General features: G+C 39.4%; 2 protein-coding genes across 4 annotated transcripts in view; one reads left to right on the top strand and one right to left on the bottom strand.

Annotated features, from left to right (window-relative positions):
• ercc6l2 (excision repair cross-complementation group 6-like 2) overlaps window positions 1-13,821 on the top strand; it is a 32,140-nt gene extending 18,319 nt beyond the window's left edge. For both annotated transcript variants that reach the window (XM_032515122.1, XM_032515123.1), the window contains 2 exons: window positions 6,529-6,538; window positions 13,817-13,821. The gene's annotated coding sequence lies outside the window, so the exon portion shown is untranslated. The remainder of the gene's footprint in view (window positions 1-6,528; window positions 6,539-13,816) is intronic.
• Window positions 8,580-17,439, bottom strand: hsd17b3 (hydroxysteroid (17-beta) dehydrogenase 3). 2 transcript variants are annotated; one of them, XR_004331887.1, is made up of 12 exons: window positions 17,194-17,439; window positions 12,946-12,992; window positions 12,592-12,667; window positions 12,349-12,456; window positions 12,129-12,196; window positions 11,842-11,886; window positions 11,421-11,455; window positions 11,242-11,323; window positions 11,082-11,147; window positions 10,793-10,942; window positions 10,477-10,672; window positions 8,580-10,442 (listed from the first exon to the last, which is right to left on the bottom strand). XR_004331887.1 is itself a non-coding variant. In XM_032515124.1 (11 exons), exons 1-11 carry the CDS (start codon window positions 17,342-17,344, stop codon window positions 10,538-10,540), a joined length of 963 nt encoding a protein of 320 aa, XP_032371015.1. In that variant the 5' UTR covers window positions 17,345-17,439; the 3' UTR covers window positions 8,580-10,537. The 2 variants fall into 2 exon arrangements, 1 of the variants encoding a protein (XP_032371015.1); XM_032515124.1 differs by having other exon boundaries at window positions 8,580-10,672.
• Window positions 17,440-19,411: the final 1,972 nt, after the last annotated feature.

Below are 19,411 nucleotides of genomic sequence, written 5' to 3'. Positions count from 1 at the left end.
TTTTTTCATAGCAAAATCCCTCTCTTTTGGGATTAACCTTCCCTGTCAAACCACTTGTCATTTAGCTCATGGGTTGTAGTTGCTGGCAGACGGACATAGTGTGTCAGAGGTGTGTTTTCTTAGGATCTCCGTGGCAACAACGTTGACATTTTCATTCATGTTCATTTTCCCCTTGTCCTTTGCCTCCTGACCTAACAACATAGGTGAGGGAGGTTTGGGTGGAGGCTAAAGTTTCTCTACAGTTCTTTGCTTATTGGTCACATTTGAATGATGTAAATGTAAATGGGCTGTATTTATAGAGCGCTTTTCTAGTCTTAACAACTACTCAAAGCGCTTTTTACATAGTACAGGACACATTCACCATTCACACACATTCATACACTGTGGCCGAGGCTGCCGTATAAGGTGCCACATGCTCATCAGATAAACACTCACTCACACACATTCACACTCCGAGGGCGCAGCATCAGGGGCAACTCGGGGTTCAGTGTCTTGCCCAAGGACACTTCGACGTGGGACTGCAGGGCCAGGGAGTGAACCCCCAACCTTCCAATTGGCAGGCTCTACCACTGAGCCACAGCTGCCCCAATCTAACCACAAAACTAGTTAAATCCCTCTTGTGACTACATCCTGTGCAGTGTACATATTCCATATCGAAAAATTACAGAGTGCAATTCAACTTCAGTTTTGCTAGTTATTGCTTCATCAGTACTGTGTGGTTCAATCCGTTTTGAACAAAAGTAAGAAAACTACCCAGCAACTGTCTTTAAATTCTAATTGAAATGTTAAATGCTGATTGGTGCAAATAAGTGTGCACCATCAGCTTTGTCACTGAGCCCCGGGGAGAGGAGCCAAGACATAAACACTTATATAGAAATCTCTAATGTAAAGTTACCAAAACTTCCAAATTAGGCAGAAGACTGTGTGTTCACGTGGGATCCCATCACTGATAGTAAGAAGCTTATTGAGAAAATTAGGGCCCTTAATGCTTAAAAGAGAACTCCGGTCGATTCCAACAAGCAGCTCTGTTGTTTGTAAATGTGGAGGTCTGTCAGTAGAGAGAAAAACGGAATCAACCGGTGCTGCCTACACCATGTTATCCTCCTGCTAGAGTTAGCACCCAACAGGCTTAAACAGGGCAAGTTTTAAATGTGTTTTTAGCCTCTTAACATGTTCAAAATGTCATTAATAGTGCCTACCCATGTGCAGTGATTCCTTCAGAGTGAACACAGCAAATCTGACTGCTGGAGATTTGAAAGAAATGCATAAAAGTTGTACTAATTCAGCTGTGTTTAGTTCCGGTGTTGAGACAGCAGTTAGAGTGCTTAGGGACCGTCAACAACTACAACACGGAAAAGAGAAAAACAAAAATATGTAATCTATCAATTTAATGATTTAAATGAGGTAGTGTCTCCAAAGTTACATCAATTATAACTTGTCTCCTGCTGGTTGTACTACAGCACTTACTTAAAAAAAAAATAAGCATACGCTGAAAATATTTTTGTATCTCTTTTCAGCTCTCCTTGCAGTAGCAACACAGGAACTAAACACAGCTGAATCAGCACAACTTTCATGCATTTCTGTCACATCTCCAGCAGTCAGATTCACTGTGTTCACTCTGAAGGAATCACTGCATGTGGGTAGGCACTTTTAATGACATTTTGAACATGTTAAGAGGCTAAAAACATGTTTAAAACTTGCCCTGTTTAAGCTTGCTGGGTGCTAACTCTAGCAGGAGGATAACACGGTGTAGGCACCACCAATTGGTTTAGTCATTCTCTCTACTGATAGCACTCCACATGTACAAACAACAGAGCTACGTGCTGAAATCGACCGGAGTTCTCCTTTTAAGAAGCATGTATCATCAGTCTGATTCTCCTCAGGGCAACTGTAATAAGTAGTATCAATTAAAACTTGTATTTAGGCGGTTTATGAGGGAATAAGATAAACCGTTTGTATCTAAGGCCTATGAAAAAAACTTTTAGGTGACTCAGCAAGCAAACAGAGAGGGGGTACAGTGTCCTCCTGGTGTTACGGTAACAGGCCGAGGAGGTCTCTAAATGTGAAAAAGAAAGGAACCCCCCCCCCCCTTCATTAGGTAGTTACACACCATTTGCCCCTCATTCCTATCCAGTTACCCTGGCAACTGTTAGCTGTAATTTGGGTTAATTTACTGGCTCCTGGGCCCTTCCGTTTCCCATTGTGCCTGTCCATAAAAGAGATATAACACAGATGCGCACACACACACAAGCTATGTTTCCAATGCTTTAACGCACACTGTAAGAAAATACTGGAAATAGACCGTGTGCGAGAATATCAATGAATTTCCTACACCTGTACATAGCTGTAGAAGTGAGTAAAGTGATGGAATTATAGACAGAGCTGCATAATTGTAAACTATTGTCCTAAATAGTGTCCTAACTCCAAATTTTGCACAAAAAGACACTTGTCCTCTCTGACTCTGGCCTGTCTTGAGGGTTGGAGAGACGGTATGGAGGGAGGTCTACTCTTTTGCTCCTTTCAGAACAAAAGGAATGGAAAATTGTGTTTTCCCGTGGAGTAAATATTGAGAGAGCTGAGACATAAACGTACGGAAGAAAGGCTTTTCTGAGCCGCCTGGGTCTCTGTTGCGCTGCCAAAGGCCCGTGCGTCACTTGATCCATTGTTTAGTGTAGAGAGGTCTCGGTAAGCAAGCGGCTGCCTCCCTGCTCCAGCTGCAGCCTCTCTACTGTTTATGTTTGCAGGGCCCTTCGCCTTGAAGTGAGGCTATACAAGCAAAGCCTAGCCATATGTGAGCACTGGGCCATCAGAGAAGTCACTGGCCTTTACTTTTCCCTTTTTTCAATCTGTGTCAATCTCTGAAACCGTTCCATTTTTTAAAAAAACTTTCTCTTCCCTACCTTTCATTCTCTCCTATCATTTCAGCTTCTGTTCCTCTACCTTTTTGCTTTCCCTTGCTGACAGTGCAGCCCGTCCCTGACAGCCTGCTCTTTTGGAGAAGATGAAGGGTCGGAATTATCTTCTTGGGTTTCAAAGCCCTCCGTCCTGGATGGGAGAGAAGTGGTAGGTATTATTACTCCAGTGAAAATAATTGCCCCTAAAAAAAAATTTTGTGGGAATGAATCTCCATGTGCTCGGCAGCAAAGTTTGAGAGACAAGATGGTAATTATGTCACAGAAATATTTCAGCTAGTATAAATATTCAAATATTTATATTGGTGTGTCGTACTGACAAGCACAGCACATTCAGGAGATGGAAAACATTCATAGAAAGCCACAAAAGGAAATATGGAGTTGAAAATGCAGTGTATGTAATTAGCTATTGGAGTTGTGTAGCTTTTTTCCCGATAATTCACTCAAATATTGTTATTACGAGTTCAGCATTGTGAGTGAAACGGCTTTCTTGATTCAACAATCACCATGATACATTGGATTTTTTTTGTCAAGCATTTAGGTGAATGAGTTCCAGTCTGAAACTTAAACTCCAGGGTCAACCTGGAAAATGATTCATCAGGCGGGTTTAGTGTGTGAGGGTGCGTATGTGTCTGAAGGTTAGTGGTCCTGATCTTGGCTCCTGGGTGGGCCGCGGTGGCTGTGTGCTTGTCTTGGATCATCCCTGGACCCTTCTGTTTACTGAAACAACAAGCAAGCAGTGTCCAGGGAGGAGAGAGTCACACGGGGCGCATCCTCAAAGGCTGCACCTCTCTCTTTTTCTTTACTGCGCACACACACACACACACACACACATGGAGGTCGGACCACCCACATAAGGTATGGTCATTCAGTGAAATAAAAACGCTGACTTTTCTTTGACCCCTATCTTAATGAATCTCTCATCTGCTGGAGGTGTTAGACATGTTGAAGCCAGTTTGACTTTAATATTTGTGATGAAATACAATCCCCTCGATGGTAAAAACCATTATTCTAAGAGGGCAGGAGTCAAGAAGCTCTCCCACGTTGATGCTCAGTAATGGAAGAGAACCATATTGGCTACGTGTAACCTGTTATTATGGCATTTTGCCTTATTAACTCTAAGAGCACCATTTGATGTTAGGAAGGCTTTGAAAATGGTAAATTAAAAGGTGTCATGAATATGTTTGCGGCATTAATTTGCAGATCACCCTAGGTGAGGAAAGTCCCTGCTCTTGAGCAACCAGGTTAAACATGTTTTGATTTCAGGTGCAGGTGACACACACTGCTCAGGCTGGCTTTGAAGGAGGTGCAACTAAAGAAACGTTACAGAACACACACCTCCTGGAAATTCCCAGCAGGGGAGAGTAGGGTTTTTACATAACAGTTAATGAAACTGACAGTTAAAAAAACATTTTTGACAACAAGACACAACACTTCTTTAAGCAAATTGAGTTACTAGGAAAATAAATACAGTAGTATTTCTCCTGAGAGTTACTTTACATGTTCTACTATGTTTAGTGTGACATATTTGGTAAAAACAGACGTCCCATGCACTCAACAGGAATATTTTCAAATCCCTTACTAAAGTGCTTGAACTGTTTTTGATAAGATACATGCTTCAATCACAAGTAATATGTCCCTTCATCAGTTTATGGAAATTGTGTGTGTGTGTGTGTGTGTGTGTGTGTGTGTGTGTGTGTGTGTGTGTGTTGGTGTGTGTGTGTGTGTGTGTGTGTGTGTGTGTGTGTGTGTGTGTGTGTGTGTGTGTTTTTTCTGCTGCTGGCAGGCACCATGAACTCTTTACATTTGCTGCCCTCTAGCGGCTATATTGAATATTACATGATCACAGGAATTGTGTTGATAAGATAGTGAACAAACACACAATCACGATGACCCTGTTAGTCTGTTTTAAATGAAGAAATACATTTTACCATATCACACAAACCTTGTTTTTAGAATATTTCATATAGAAAGGATGAAGACTTAAGGATAAAGGGTTTCATGTGTTGTGCACGCTCAAACATTATGTTTCAGTGACACAAATAGTTTAGTCCACCTTTAAAAGATAGTAAGTGGAAGAAAGACAGGCCTTTCCTGTCAGTTTGCTTATTTGTAAACTGCCTCCCCAGATCATTTCATAACCACAATAATAAGATGTTGATGTTTCCAAAGATAACTCAAAAGTCTTACTCTGGCTGCAGGCTGCCCCTTTAGGTTTAATTCTGGTTCACAGATGCAATGCCTTAAGTTGTTATTAAAACTGTTGTATCACTTAACTTTGTTAACTTTTCACGGACAAAAGTCACAAAGTGCTTTACAAGGGTATAATAAATGAGACACAAAACAGTTTGACACAATAATACCTAAAAGTGCATACCAGGTGCATACTGGTCAACCAAACGCCTGCATGTCAAAACAAGTATGTCTTAATCTGATTTTTTTAAAGAATCCACAGAAACAACAGACTGTAAGAGAAGAAGCAGAACATTCCATAATTTAAGTGCTACAGGCTCAAAAGCTTCATCACCTCGGGTCTTAAAGGAGAATTCCGGCCAATGTTTATGTTAATCTTGATTGCTATAAATATGCAAGTACTTATGATTGGAAAAAAATCAGTGCAGGCAACACTGAGTAGCTGCAGCTACGTGTAAGCTTCCACTGAGCTAAAACGGCAGTTCACGGGTCAAATTTGAGAGTGCACACACAATGCAATTAATATGTCTGTACAACATGAACAAGGGCCTTACATAACAAGATGCGTTTTCAAGTCAGACATTGTTTTAATTCCCCTACATAGTCTTGTTCTTGCTTGTGGTTAGTTTGCTTGCCTGGTTAGCTGCTGGAGCTAGCTAGCTGTTAGCTGCTATTGATAAGTATGTTCAGCCAGGCTTTTGTGACAACGCAGCAGTTCTTTGTCCATTTGTAGCTCATCCATTTTGTGTGTGATTTGTTTCACATTAATCCCAAGGACAGCAGAGATAAAGATAAATAAGAGATAAATAACTGGGGCCCCAAAAATGAACCCTGTGGAACACCACAGGACAGTGGAGAGGTATCAGACACCAAGTCTCCAATAGAAACACTCAAACTAGTGAGTCAGTGAGATACAATGAGAACCAGTCTAAAGCTATACCTGATGTGCCCACCCCATCATGTAACCTCTCAATAAGAATGTAACTCGCCCATATGAAGACTTAGTTTATTTGGGTATCCACTTACATGAAAAACATGCAAAATCACACAATATCACCCCAAAACATTAATGGCTAATGTGTTACAGATAGGACTCAAACGCAACGGCTCACCAAAAATAAAAGGATTTATTTAAATAGGGAAAAGGGAAGTGGGGAGGCCGACGCAGGAGACGGGAAGCTGGGGAAGTCTCGGAGAGAAAGGATAGCGTGGAGCCGGGGAGGAGACACGGTAGCTGAGAGCGGAGACGGAGACAGGTGGAATCAGGGTGCCGTGGGGGGAGGACCAAGAGGAGAAGCCAGCTGACCGGAGACTGAAACAGGAGTGAAGACGATAACTGCAGGGGGAAAGAACACAAAAAGGAGGTAAGTAACATGAAACACAGAGATCCAAAATGCTCAAGGAATACTAGGCTTGCAGAGAGTTTCACCAGCGTGACTGGAGCAACGATGACGCGAAGATGGGTTGAAGAGCCGGGGTTGATGTTCTGTTGACTCAAAATGGAAGGCAGGTGTGAGCAGGTGATTGTGGATGAGATTCAGGTGTGGGTGGGCAGGTGGCTTAAGCAGGAGAGAGAGTGAGGAGAAAAGAAAACAGCAGGAGGGAAAAGGGCAGGCCGACAGAAAACTCAAAGTAAAATGGTAAAGAAATCAAATACTCATGTTTGTTAACATGTTAGTGCGGTCATGTCAGTGAACATGAGGTAACAGACATTCTGCAATATAAATTGCTTAAGTATTAAAGTTTTGATCACACTTTGCCTTTCCCAATGTGTTTGTTTCAAACATGCACTCGCTGTAAATTTACTCAGGTAAAGAATGGTTATGTATAAAATTATGAAAGTGAAGGTCACATTAACTGTTTTCATTGGCAGGGCAGCAAGTACGGAGTCATGCTGTGAAGACAAATATTATAAACCCACAGAAATCTTTAACTTGACTTGTTATAAACCATGATTTTGGAAGGTAATACATAATAGGTTTCTAAATCTCTCAGAATGGAACAAGATTATGAGTCACGTAAAGATGAAATCATATGAAACTAGATATTAAGTTAGTTACAATTAGAGATAAACATTCATCAATTAAAAAAAAGTCCTATATATACTTAAAGTGCATTCAATGATTTATTATATATACATATATCAAAATATCAAGATACAAAACATGAATATAATTGTTCACTATTCCATAAATTAAACATAGTATATATATAGCCTTAATTGCTGCGGACCTTTTAAGCTAGTAAAATCAAAAACACCTACAATAACCTATACAATGTTACTAGAGATTTGATTTTATATGATGATCTTTTAACTTACTTTGACCATTTTGAAGTGGTTTGTAATTCAATTTCTTGTCTGTAATTCTTATCTTATATTTTTTTTAAAGACTCTTCTCATGTGAAGATTAGTAATTCTTTGCCTTTTTCTAAGCAGACAGGCCAGGGATGGATCATCTCAACTCAGGGTCGCTCTGACCTCATCTCTCTCAAGCCGCTTTTTCTTTTCCCTGCGCTATCTCTCTCGGGGAGAATCATTCATCAGGACTGTCTAAACAGCCCGGTCACCACATGATTAGTGACTCTTTTAGGTCAGACATCGTAGTAGCACATACTAATTCATGGTTACGTCAATCTGCTTCTGTATATGTACGTGCACAGACGTTTGTGCATGCTTTAAACACTGTACATCATCCTGTAAGCAGCAGGCTATCAAACTCAAGTCTCCAGTGTATTCTCATTTCCCAGAAACCAGGTAGAAGTTCTCATCCGCCTCCAACTGGTTTTGTGGATGTAAGAATGGTGATTGACACCACGGTGAAGTCGTCTGGTGGTGTACTCATCTGATCAAATGTTTCGTCCAGGTCAGAGGGGAAGGGATGATGCTAATGACAGTCACATGTGTGTGTGTATATGTGTGTGTGTGTGTGCGTGTGTGTGTGTGGGAGGGTGAATAGCATGCAGGACGGTTCCTTTAGTTTAGTATATTAGCGCTAGACTCCTTATCAATTGTGTTCTTTTACAAGATTATGAGGAGCTGTACACACACACACACACACACACACGCACACAAACACACGTGCACACACACACACAAACACACGCACAAACACATGCGCACACACACACAAACACCGGTAGGATCAATGCTAAGTCATACATTTTCATTTCAGCTTTAATAACATCGGAAATAATGTTAATATTATAGTTTGAAAACATTCACATGCAATGTCTATGAAAGACAACTTTATGGTTTAGGGTGTTTATGGCAAAGGTAATCTGATGTGGGTCAGGGGGACAAAAGAAAATAGTAGGCCAACACAAACACGGACTGAAAAGAAATAAAACCTGGGCGCCAAAAGGAGGGGGGACGTAATTTCATGTAGATCACTGCTGTATAACCACATCTTGCATTGTTGAGTAGTTGTTTAGAATATTCTTTTTTTTTAAAGATTATTTTTGGGCATTTCAGAACTTTATTTTCATAGGACAGATTGAGACATGAAAGGGGAGAGAGAGGGGGAATGACATGCAGCAAAGGGCCTCAGGCCGGAGTTGAAGCCACAGTCGCTGTGTTGAGGAGTAAACCTCTGCATATGGGCGCCTGCACCCCCAGGTGAGCTACTCAGACGCCCCTTAAGTCATTTTTGAATTAATTTGACATATGACATACCTCTCTAGGAGAAAGAGGGTCCGTTTTGAATCATTTACAATCTCATCATTGTCTCCATCTGAAGTTGTCACTGTACCTTTAAGCTTTTAGTGGATCTTCTTTTACTTTGCCGCATTATCAGCCAAAACTACAAGTCCCAAATAAAATTAAAATACAATTATGCCTATTTAAAGAAATCTCCTGCTACCCTATACCTGGCTGGATACTCAAACACATGGCTTACAACGAAATATGTGACCCATCAGAATGTGTTGTAGAGTCTACCTACCGTAAATCATTTTGGGACTTTAAGGCATTAATAAAAACTATTTTAATATGCCATTCTTTAAACAGTTAGTCTTGTTTGCTGTTCCAAATATTTTCAGTTCTAGTTTCAGAAACACAACTCGTGTCTACTTTAACATTTATATAGAAATGTAGCCTATTTAAGGAAATACAGGGAGCAAATTTCCATTAATGCATGTTACTAACTCGACTTCTTCCCTTTCCCGGAGTCTGGCTCTGGATCTGTGGTTGGAGTCACCTGCTGCCTGCCTGCCTGCCTGCCTGCCTCTCTCTCTCTCTCTCTCTCTCTCTCACCCCCAACCGGTCGAGGTAGATGCCCCCCCCACCCTGAGCCATGGTTCTGCTCGAGGTTTCTGCCTCTTAAATGGAAGTTTTTCCTTGCCTCTGTTGTCTAGTGCTTGCTCTTGGTGGGAACTGTTGGGTTTCTGTAAATAACACCCCAGAGGACGGTCTAGACCTGCTCTTTATGGAAAGTGCAATGAGATAACAGTTGTTAGGATTTAGCGCTATATAAATAAAATTGAATTGAATTGACTTGAAATTGCAATTGTCAACAAATGATTTCAAACTAAGAGTCTATTAATGGCAACTCTTACAATAAAATGGAGCAGATAGATTGACAACAATTCCAAGTAAATGAAAACAAATTGAATTTGAGGGGAAATTGCACATCCCTCACACAGAGTTATGAAACTGAGCCCCCGAGGGTGCATGATGCCCCTGAGTGGCAGTAAATTTAAACTTAATGGCCACTTTATTAGCTACACATGCACAATTTATTCCAATTCATTACGACAGCTCAGTCATAATTTCTACCATTATTAAACTTATTTTGTTCAGCTTTTGTTGACATTATAGTAAAAGTTATATGTTTATTGCTGAGGAGATTGCATTTTATCCTCCATATTTCTATACATGAGGGGGGCAGAATATTAGAAAGACATGTTAGGCTAATATAGTTCAGTACCACCACCACTAATTATGACATCAAAACATATAATTTAATTAATGCCTCTATGACAGTGGAAAATAAAAAAACCTGAATATTATAGGCATTATGAAAGTAGACTTTATAACAGCACACATGTATTGGATCGCACTAGATTGTACAAGTGGTCCTTAAATAGTGGAGTGTGTGTTTCTCTAATGGAAGAGTAGACTATATAAAGATATGTATTTGACATGAGGCAGAGATAGGCCTTCATAAATTCCTTCCAAACATTAAGAACTAAAAAAATATGACTTAAAAGCACCTTCATTGACACTTTCCTGAGGATAGATTGCCCACAATGGAACAAAATATCAAAACAAAAAGTACTACTGTACAGTAACTAATACTACTACTACTACTAATATTCACTTTAAGGACTTAAATGAAAAACAGAAGACATAGGTTTAGCTCCAGTTGCATAATTATAATTTGATTTACAGTGTGAAATATTCAAGCCAAATGTCTTTTCATTGCTGATCCTGGTTATTTATTTTTGTCACTTTCAAAAGTTGAACTTTGTGCCGTCAGTGCCGTTTTTTTCTTGACATAGTCTTGTAGGCTGTGTAGCATCAACTCAGAATAGAGAACCTTGAGAGGAATAGACTGCAGTAACCAGCCCTGTACACATACACACACGTACACACAAATGCAAACACACACACAAGAGGCAAATCAGTTTCTTGTCATGTTACTTTGCGTGATTAGGCATTATCAGATAGTTGTGCCAGTAAGTCTCACCAGAACTGTGTGACACACACTGCCGTGTGTTTTGTCTCCAGCTCGGAGGTACTGCAGGGAGCTTTTTACGAAGTCCTCTGGTGACAGCGTCACTATGTTGGTTGACTGGTAACCCGCCAATCGAGTGGAGACCCCAAATGGAGCCACTGTCTGAGCAAACAGAAGGACAGTGACACAATTTAGATTAGACTAAGATTTGATGAATAACACTTTAAAGTTAACAACAACTCATTATCTCCTCCTTTGTTTTAAATACCTTGAGGTGGAGTCTCAATCGTAATTAAAGTACCTGTATAATAATCCCTTTGTCTTTGTATTCAGCTTGAAGACCTTGAGAAAATCTTTCCACAAACACCTATATCGGAACACGGTTTAGAGCATGAGTGATCATACAATGGGATTTAGGAAAACGAGAGGTGTGCTGGTAGTACTGGTGATGCTGTATTTACCTTAGATGCAGCATACAGGGTGTACAGGGGGAATGGAATAGAGGCAACTCCGGAGGAAATATTCACGATCACCCCTTTTCCCCTGTAGGGGCAGAAAAAAACAGAACAATTGTGGTCTTACATGTGTGGCCAAAAACTGAGTGTAAATTAGCATGTTAGGATTTGATGTATTAGAAAACCTTTTCTCCATGCCTGGGAGGAATATTTTGCACATCTGGGGGAAAAGGAATATAAGATCAGATTTGAGACAAATGTAACGGTTGACAGAGTTCATTTGTCTGGGAAGAAAACTAAGAATCCATCACTCACTTTATGTTCACTCACTCTATGTTTCAACCTTCATCAGGGAAAGTTCAGACATGAACTCTGTTGATTATTGTCCATTTGATATTGTTGACTTAAAAAAGGTCTAACGACCAAAGCGTTGATAAAGTAAACGATGGACAGTTTTGGGGATTGTATTTTTTTGTTCCCAGTCAAGAGTTTTTGATAATACACCTGTCACTAAGACTTTATGGGGGGGGAATAAGGGTTGAAATTGTGACCCGCAGTTCATTTGTTTAAAACAACACACACAAAAAACAGCAAATACACACTTACCTTGGCCATAGTTTTCACATTGCAGTTTATCACATTTGTAATAGCCTGAAAGCATGAATAAACATGTGTCTGTATTGATAATTACAGAGCAAGTGGATACAGTTAAGATTAAAAAAAACTTTTTAGGAATAAGTTTGATGATAATTGGTTGACTGAAACATGTTACCACTCAAAGCAACTTATGAGTAATGCAAAAGGGAAGTAGGGCACATGGAAAAAATGTGTTATGATAAAGAAAAAAAAAATGCTTTTTTTTCAACCTTGTAAACTGGTAAGGCACCACAAACCTGGTCCAGATCTGCAGATTCAAGGAATTTGCAGGGGATGAAGTTTGGCAGCGTGCCTACATTATTGACTGGGGTAGAAGAAGAAAATAGAAGATCCGTTTTCAAAGGGAGGAAGGAAATCAGCAGATATTACAATCCTAAATGATGCGATTTCTTTGTGTTTGGTGTGTGGCAGCAATTCAATATTTACATGGAATTTACATGAAAAAAAAGATCCGACCTAAAACCCCAATGTTGAGGTCCCTAAGCTGATCCTCAATTTCACTGAAGACATTGTCCTTCATGAAGTCTGTTACTATCACTTTCACCCTCTGCCCTGTAGTATCACCTAAGAAGAATGAAAATGGTGGATTAACAATATACTCAGCAGTATTTATTTTAGGACGGATGACATATTTGTGGATGTAATTCAAGTTTAAAAGCAGACGCAATAAAAAAGGTAAATACAAAAAGTAAGTTTTACCTATTTTCTTAGCCACCTGGTCCAATGTTACTTTGGTTCTACTCATGATTACCACGTTCATTCCTTGCTTCGCCAGCTGAGGGGTGCAATAGCATGGTAGAAGAAATAAAAATGCAACCAAAACTTGCATATATTTTAACCTGCATAATAATCTGGGCGGGAAAGAAACACATACAGTCTTTATTGCCCAGGTATGAGAATACAAATATGCAAAAAAAAAAAGAAAAAGACCCTTTTAAACATACAAGTTTTAATGTGTACCAGGTGTTTTATCTTCAAATTTGTATTTGTGTCCTATGCTTCAATTTCAAGTACAGAAACGTACACATGCAGACACAAGCAGAAAACACTTACCGCAAAGGCATATGCTCTTCCTATTCCCTCTGAAGCACCAGTCACCACTGAAACAGACATGCAGGGATAGTGTTATAAATGAATCAGTTATTATAGTATTCAGTATTCTGCACCCTAGGACATATGTCCAGGTAGAAAAAAAAAATTCAATATTTTGGGATTTTTCTAAAAGAGAAGGAAGGGTCAGAAGTTAGAAATTGATAAAAAGTGCATTTGTCTTCATCGTGATTGTAGCTTGCGATGTATGGTGTGGCTCCAAAACTAACAAAAATGGTTAAACTCTGACTCTGACTCTTAGATGTAGTGAAGTAGAAGTATAAAGTAAGATGATATTGAAATACTGAAGTCCAAGTCCAAAAAATTGTAGTTAACCCTTGTGTTGTCCTCGGGTCAAACTGACCCATTTCAAAATGTTTTACATCAGAAATATGGATTTTGGATGATTCCATACAACGTTCTCCAGGTAAAATTAATGATTACTTTCATTAATTTTTGGGGTGTTTTATTTAGTCTTATAGCATTGAATTTTTTTTTTTTTTTTTAACGGTTTCATAAAAATACCCGGACTAAACTTTGACATGTACCCCTCTGTGATCCACTCAACATCCTTAGATCTTAACTATTGGTCAAAATAATTCATAATTTCTGCCTTTTTAACTAAAAACGTTATGTATAAATTGATATAAATGAGGTTTGTTGACCTTGATTTTCAAGAATAAATGTAAAACCTAGTATTTAACCGGCTTAGGTTTTTTTAAAAAGCACCATGAGCTTGGAAAAAGTGACAAATATATCAGAAAACTCGACAAAAACATTGGAAACAAAAAATATTCATTTTCAAGTACATGGTTAACGGGAAGACAACACAAAGGTTAAGTACAGTACTAGTAAACATACTTCATTCCACTACTGTTTGTGTAACATTAATACATTTGACTGTTTAGTCAATACATGTTAACCAATCTAATGTTTCTACTCAATACTAATAATAACCACTAATACTTTTGACATCACAATTCATTTTAATAATCTAGAGCAGTAAAACACATTTATTTTTACCATTTTTGAGGTCAACATATACGAATGATTACGGCATGTACTTTAAATGTAAATAAGGTGCCAGGGTGCATTACAAATATGCATCAAAAAATAACTTGTTTATAAAAAAAACTATTCCCAGGGGACGATCCCCCTGGACCCCCTGAGCCCCTGGACCCCCCCCCCCCCCACACACAAAACACACCCCACCACACCAGAGGGTCCAAGCCAAGCTCCCAATTTCCTTTAATCCTAGAAACACTCCTGCCCAGAACCGTACCCAGCAACTTTAACAAGCCTTGACTACACCATCTCTCTTCCTCTTCTGACAGACAAATCCCAGGATTGTGTTTGTATTCGCAGTACACCCAACCCATCCTGTTCTGGTCTAAGAGACCGCACTAATACAGCATGTTCCCCAGTTTCCCCTGATAAAGAATTTGCTGAGAACAAACAAGAACTGTTTGTGTGCTCGCTACTCTCCCATCTCCCCCTGACCCAGATTAAAGAAATCCCAGGCTATTTTCCTCACTCATTGTTAGACATTAAGTAATGAACATCAATATTTATCTAAGCCTGGTTTTCCAGGACTGGGAGTTAAGCCAAGAGGACTTTGGATGGGATGTCTGTGTTTTGAGCTATTGTCAAAATGAATGATCTGAGTCTAGTAACTGCTCAAACTTCAATGCATTTCTGATTTTTGCTGATGACATGGTTCTGTTCGCTGTATCAAACTGGGACCTCCTGTAGGCACTTGGGGGGGTTAAGTCTGAAACAGTTGGGATGATGGTCAGTATATCCAGGTCTGAAGCAATTCTGCAAGGAGCTAAATTCACAGTCAATCCATATTCCAACCTTCACCTAATGGTTGCTGGCTGGCCAAAATACACTTATGGTCAGTGTGACAAAGTCAGACTGTCTTTGTCAGTAGAAATGCTTCTTTTTAACATTGATCACGATTTGGGAATCTGATCAGGATGCTTCCCTGTGGAGGCATGTTCAACTGGATCTTGATGCACACTTATAACACAATGTAGGGATTACATAATCCTGATCTGCAGTAACACGTCAGTATCCCAGAGCTGCAATGTGTGGCAGGGGAGACGATAGTCTTGGCCACCCTGCTGCCATCAATCCAGACTTGGATAAGTGTTAAAAATGTATGGGTCGATCTTTAGGATCAGATATTCGGGAAATGTTTGACATCTCCTTAGCAGAGATGCTAACATAGCAAAGACAACAACTGTAGAACTTTGCCCCTTTCTTGTTAATTGGTATTGGAATCAGGTCTTTAGAGCTCAATGACATAATTATTTCTTCTATTATTTTTGTAATTTAGTGTTGTCAGTGTCAAGCATTAGTTACCCCTATTTTAGATTCTCAATAGCTGCCATTTTCAGTTAACATCACTTTTAACAATAACCAGAGCATATGTAACATGAACTAATTACTAGGTTAGACAATATTCATTAGTGAAATGCTCCTACAGACATAGTTTCAAAGGAAGTATTGCATATTCAGAAAATGCATTCTCAAATCGTTGTGTAACAATAGGATAGTTCAATGGCAAACTGGGAAAATTGAGTGAACATGAAAGTAAAGAACACAAATCTGCATCCCGAACATTTTTTAAAGAGTCTCAGAAATTACTCCAGCGTTTTCCTTCATGCAAATGAGTTCTTCCTTCATGCCATGGCCTGTGCATGCATTTCTTCAGATACAACCACTAATATTTCCATCGGCCAATTAATTGGACAATGTGAAGTAGCCCAACATCTTTAACAAAACGTAATCACCACATCTTATGCTGATTTATATCTATAGAGGATTGAGCTCCAGAATGCCTCCCCCCCTTGGTGCCCGCACATTTGAATGAAATGCAGCAAAAAGTGCCCTCTTGTTCTTGAATGATTCTAAAACATAATAAGAAAAAACAATATGCAGTGCATTAATGGCTGCCCTTAAGAGAAAATGTGTTGCACTAATGGGCGCCCTTAACCAACTGAAACAGATAAAAGTACAAAGAAAAATCTTCAAGTATGTCTACTTTATATATATTTGTTGTATTTACTTAATTATGTGAAGTTGTTCCTCAAAAATGACAAGTGAAATATACTTCTTACAATTTCTAAGTGTACATGGCTGCTCTACATGCTCGAAAACCTGTTTTTTGTTTTTTCCGCCACAGTACCTGCATAGGTAATGTCACTCAAGCAGTCGAAACTGTTTCTACAGGAGATTAAAAAAAATGGCAGTTCAAGTCCAACCATTACAAGAAAAGAGTAAATGCATGAATAGGCTAATTTAAAAAATGCAGGCTGTCACATGGCTGTCAACCAGGTTTGTTGTGAAAGGTTTACAGCCTTTCTCCATAGGGAAAATATATACTGTATGTCACTATAAGGTTGTTCATAAATTCTGAAGCCATTATTGAAAATGAATGCAGAGGGACGGGTTCATACAGCCGAGAACATACTGTTCTGATGACTGTTTTCCTCTGTGCTGGAATGGAATGAAAGTGGGCTTTAGAAAGAAAGAAAGGATCAGCCCATTATTCTCTTTTTTACTAGGCTTTTTTTGAGGACTGTGGGAGACTGAATAACCTCTTCAGAAGAAGCCAAAGGAAATCTCGCAATTTGATGAGGTTGCTCTTGGATGTGCACAGGAATTCTTTATTGTAAATAACATACAATACCATTGTCCTCAAGTTTATAGGATGCTTACAAGTTTGATTTTTTGGCACCTTCTTCTTACCCTAAAAGCACTTAATTGCAAAATGATCTGCAGGACAGTGTGTACTGTTGTTAGTATTGTGTATTGTACTGTGATTGTTTTTTCCTTCTTTTTGACACCAGTTTGTTTCCCAAGGGAGACAATTCATGTTTTAGAAGTTTGCATACAAACTCGAAATAAATGGAGAAAAGTGTCATTTCAGCAGCAATATGTTTTGCAGATGAATAACACACAACTTCTCAGGAAAAAATCAGAACTTGCCTCTTCTGTTTTAAACATTAAACAAGTATAATCTTGTGTACCAGTCTAGACAAGTATAGAACTGAAAACTCTGTCACAGCCAAATGAATTTGTGCATGTGCAGGCACATTCTGACAGTGTACTTTGCAGCATCGTAATGTGCTCACACCGTCATAATAATTGCACACATACACACACACACACACACAAATCCCCATGCATGCACACACAACTCACCTGCCCACTCTCCCATTGAGGTGAAAAAAGATTTCGACAGTGGAAACCACATTTTAGGGAAAAGCATCCTGCTGAAAAGCAGCAGTTTCACTCCATAGCAGACAATCACTGCAGCACCAAGGGCAATTAAAAACAATTCCATTAAATCCATGCTTGTCCCACTCTGTCTCTGAGAACGTTTTTAGTTCAGTGATTCGCTAAAAATAAAGCATGACAGAAAGAGAAGAGAGTAACCCGGCCACAGGACACTCCCATTTCACCCCCCCCCCACCCCCCCCTTACAGACTCTCACACTGCCTCTGACTTGCTTGTAAACACAGACATTTATAGTATAGAGGTAGATTTCAGATTTTGACTATTTTAATTAGAAGCATGCAAAGGTTTTTCCTTCACCATTAGCCCTGCAGTGTCTGATCAAACCCTGTAAATAAATCTACCTTCATCAGAGGACCACATCTTTTCTCCTTGTCTGCTATGCCAGTTGAGAAGCAGCTTCCAATGATGTGGGTAGTGTAAGTCCCATGCTGGGAATGGAATCCAAAAGAAACCTGATCATTGTGTAACCAACTGCAATGTTTTTAATGGGAAATCATGTCCTGAAAATCCCCTGACAATGCCACCTGCCTGCACAGCTGGTTTCTTATCATCACATAAAAGCAGTTCATGACTATAATTTGTCATATCTTCACAGCTGATTTGCTGTTTTTTAATTGATTATTTAAGTGCAACTATTTGAAAATAATATGATTATATTTTGATAATTATTTTGAGTAGTATATATTTTAACTAAAATGGCATCCTTATTGGTGGCAGCTTGTTAATTGTGAGAATTTTCTGTGTTTCTGTGTTTTATATAATTATAAACTAACCTTTGGGTTTTGGACTGTCTTTAAATTACACGTGAAATAAGTAAATTGAGAATAACTGTATTACAAAAAAGCAATGTTCATGACATATTGCCAGAGTTGGGGAGTAGTGAACTACATGTAATCAAACCAGTAGTGGAACTACATTTACTACAATTACATTCATACAGGCCAGCAAGACATGCAGGGAATTGTAACAGGTTGGACTTTAACCATGGACCTCTAAGTATATCTGCGCCTGCTCTACCAACTGAGCCAACCAGGTCACGTTGAATTATGTTATGCAGTAACTTGCTGGTAGATCGACTACATTCATATTTGCATAGTGTTTGTATTGAAAAGACCTTTTTTCCGTTGCGTGTGTAGTTGACACTTGGTGTATTGACCTCAAAAACGACACTGGTGGACTCAAAAACAGTTGCAGGTAAAAGAAAAGTACAGTAAGGTAAAGCACTCACTCGGAGGATGACAAAATAAAAACAAAACCTGATATCACGGAAACAGGGCTGGAAGGTTGCGCAAGACTGTCACACACACTGAACTAGACAAACTGGCGCAAGACAAAGGGACAATTAAGATGCATTTTTTTCTAGATTTTTCCCTAGGGTAGCTTTGCTGTAGTTCAACTTCTTTCCAGGGTTAAGTAATGGATCTAGCTTGCAAAATAGCTTTCCCAACACTGTATATTTTACAATAGCTTTACATATGTTGCTGTCAGCTGTGTGTGCTCAAGATGCAAATCCACTGGGAAGACCCAGAGGTGCTAGTGCAGACACCACCAAGGTTTGTTTCCAGGAACAATCATTGCCAATTATATGCATGATCAAGTTAAATGCATGCAATGGGTTAGCTCACACTGTGTATTTTGGCCTGCTCGTGAGGATGTGCTATCTACTTGATCATATGCGTTGATTTCGGTGGGGACTGTTGGTACGCGTACCTATCAGATTTTGTTATGTAAATGTGCTGTATTTATATAGCGCTTTTCTAGTCTTAACAACTACTCAAAGCGCTTTTTACATAGTATAGGAACCATTCACCATTCACACACATTCATACACTGTGGCCGAGGCTGCCGTACAAGGTGCCACCTGCTCATCAGATAAACATTCACACACATTCACACTCCGATGCGCAGCACCGGGGGCAACTCGGGGTTCAGTGTCTTGCCCAAGGACACTTTGACATGGGACTGCAGGGCCAGGGATTGAACCACCAACCTTCTGATTGGCAGGCAACCGCACTACCACTGAGCCAAGTTATGACTTATTTTGTATCCACTACTTTTTTTTTTAAAACCTCAAGCTTAATTTAGTTAAAAAAAATAGATAATACATAATACACTCTTGAGT

Source organism: Etheostoma spectabile, chromosome 5, assembly GCF_008692095.1.
Source record: "Etheostoma spectabile isolate EspeVRDwgs_2016 chromosome 5, UIUC_Espe_1.0, whole genome shotgun sequence".
Taxonomy (NCBI): domain Eukaryota; kingdom Metazoa; phylum Chordata; class Actinopteri; order Perciformes; family Percidae; genus Etheostoma; species Etheostoma spectabile.
The sequence above is the reverse complement of the archived record's forward strand: the minus strand, read 5'-3'. Positions and strand labels throughout refer to the sequence as shown.

Coding starts and splice junctions, on each gene's coding strand:
- hsd17b3 (XM_032515124.1), bottom strand. CDS start 17,344: ATGGATTTAATGGAATTGTTTTTAATTGCCCTTGGTGCTGCAGTGATT. Junction 11,887..12,128: donor AATCTGCAGATCTGGACCAG/GTTTGTGGTGCC, acceptor TCATGCTTTCAG/GCTATTACAAATGTGATAAA. Junction 10,673..10,792: donor GTGTGTGTCACACAGTTCTG/GTGAGACTTACT, acceptor GTATGTGTACAG/GGCTGGTTACTGCAGTCTAT.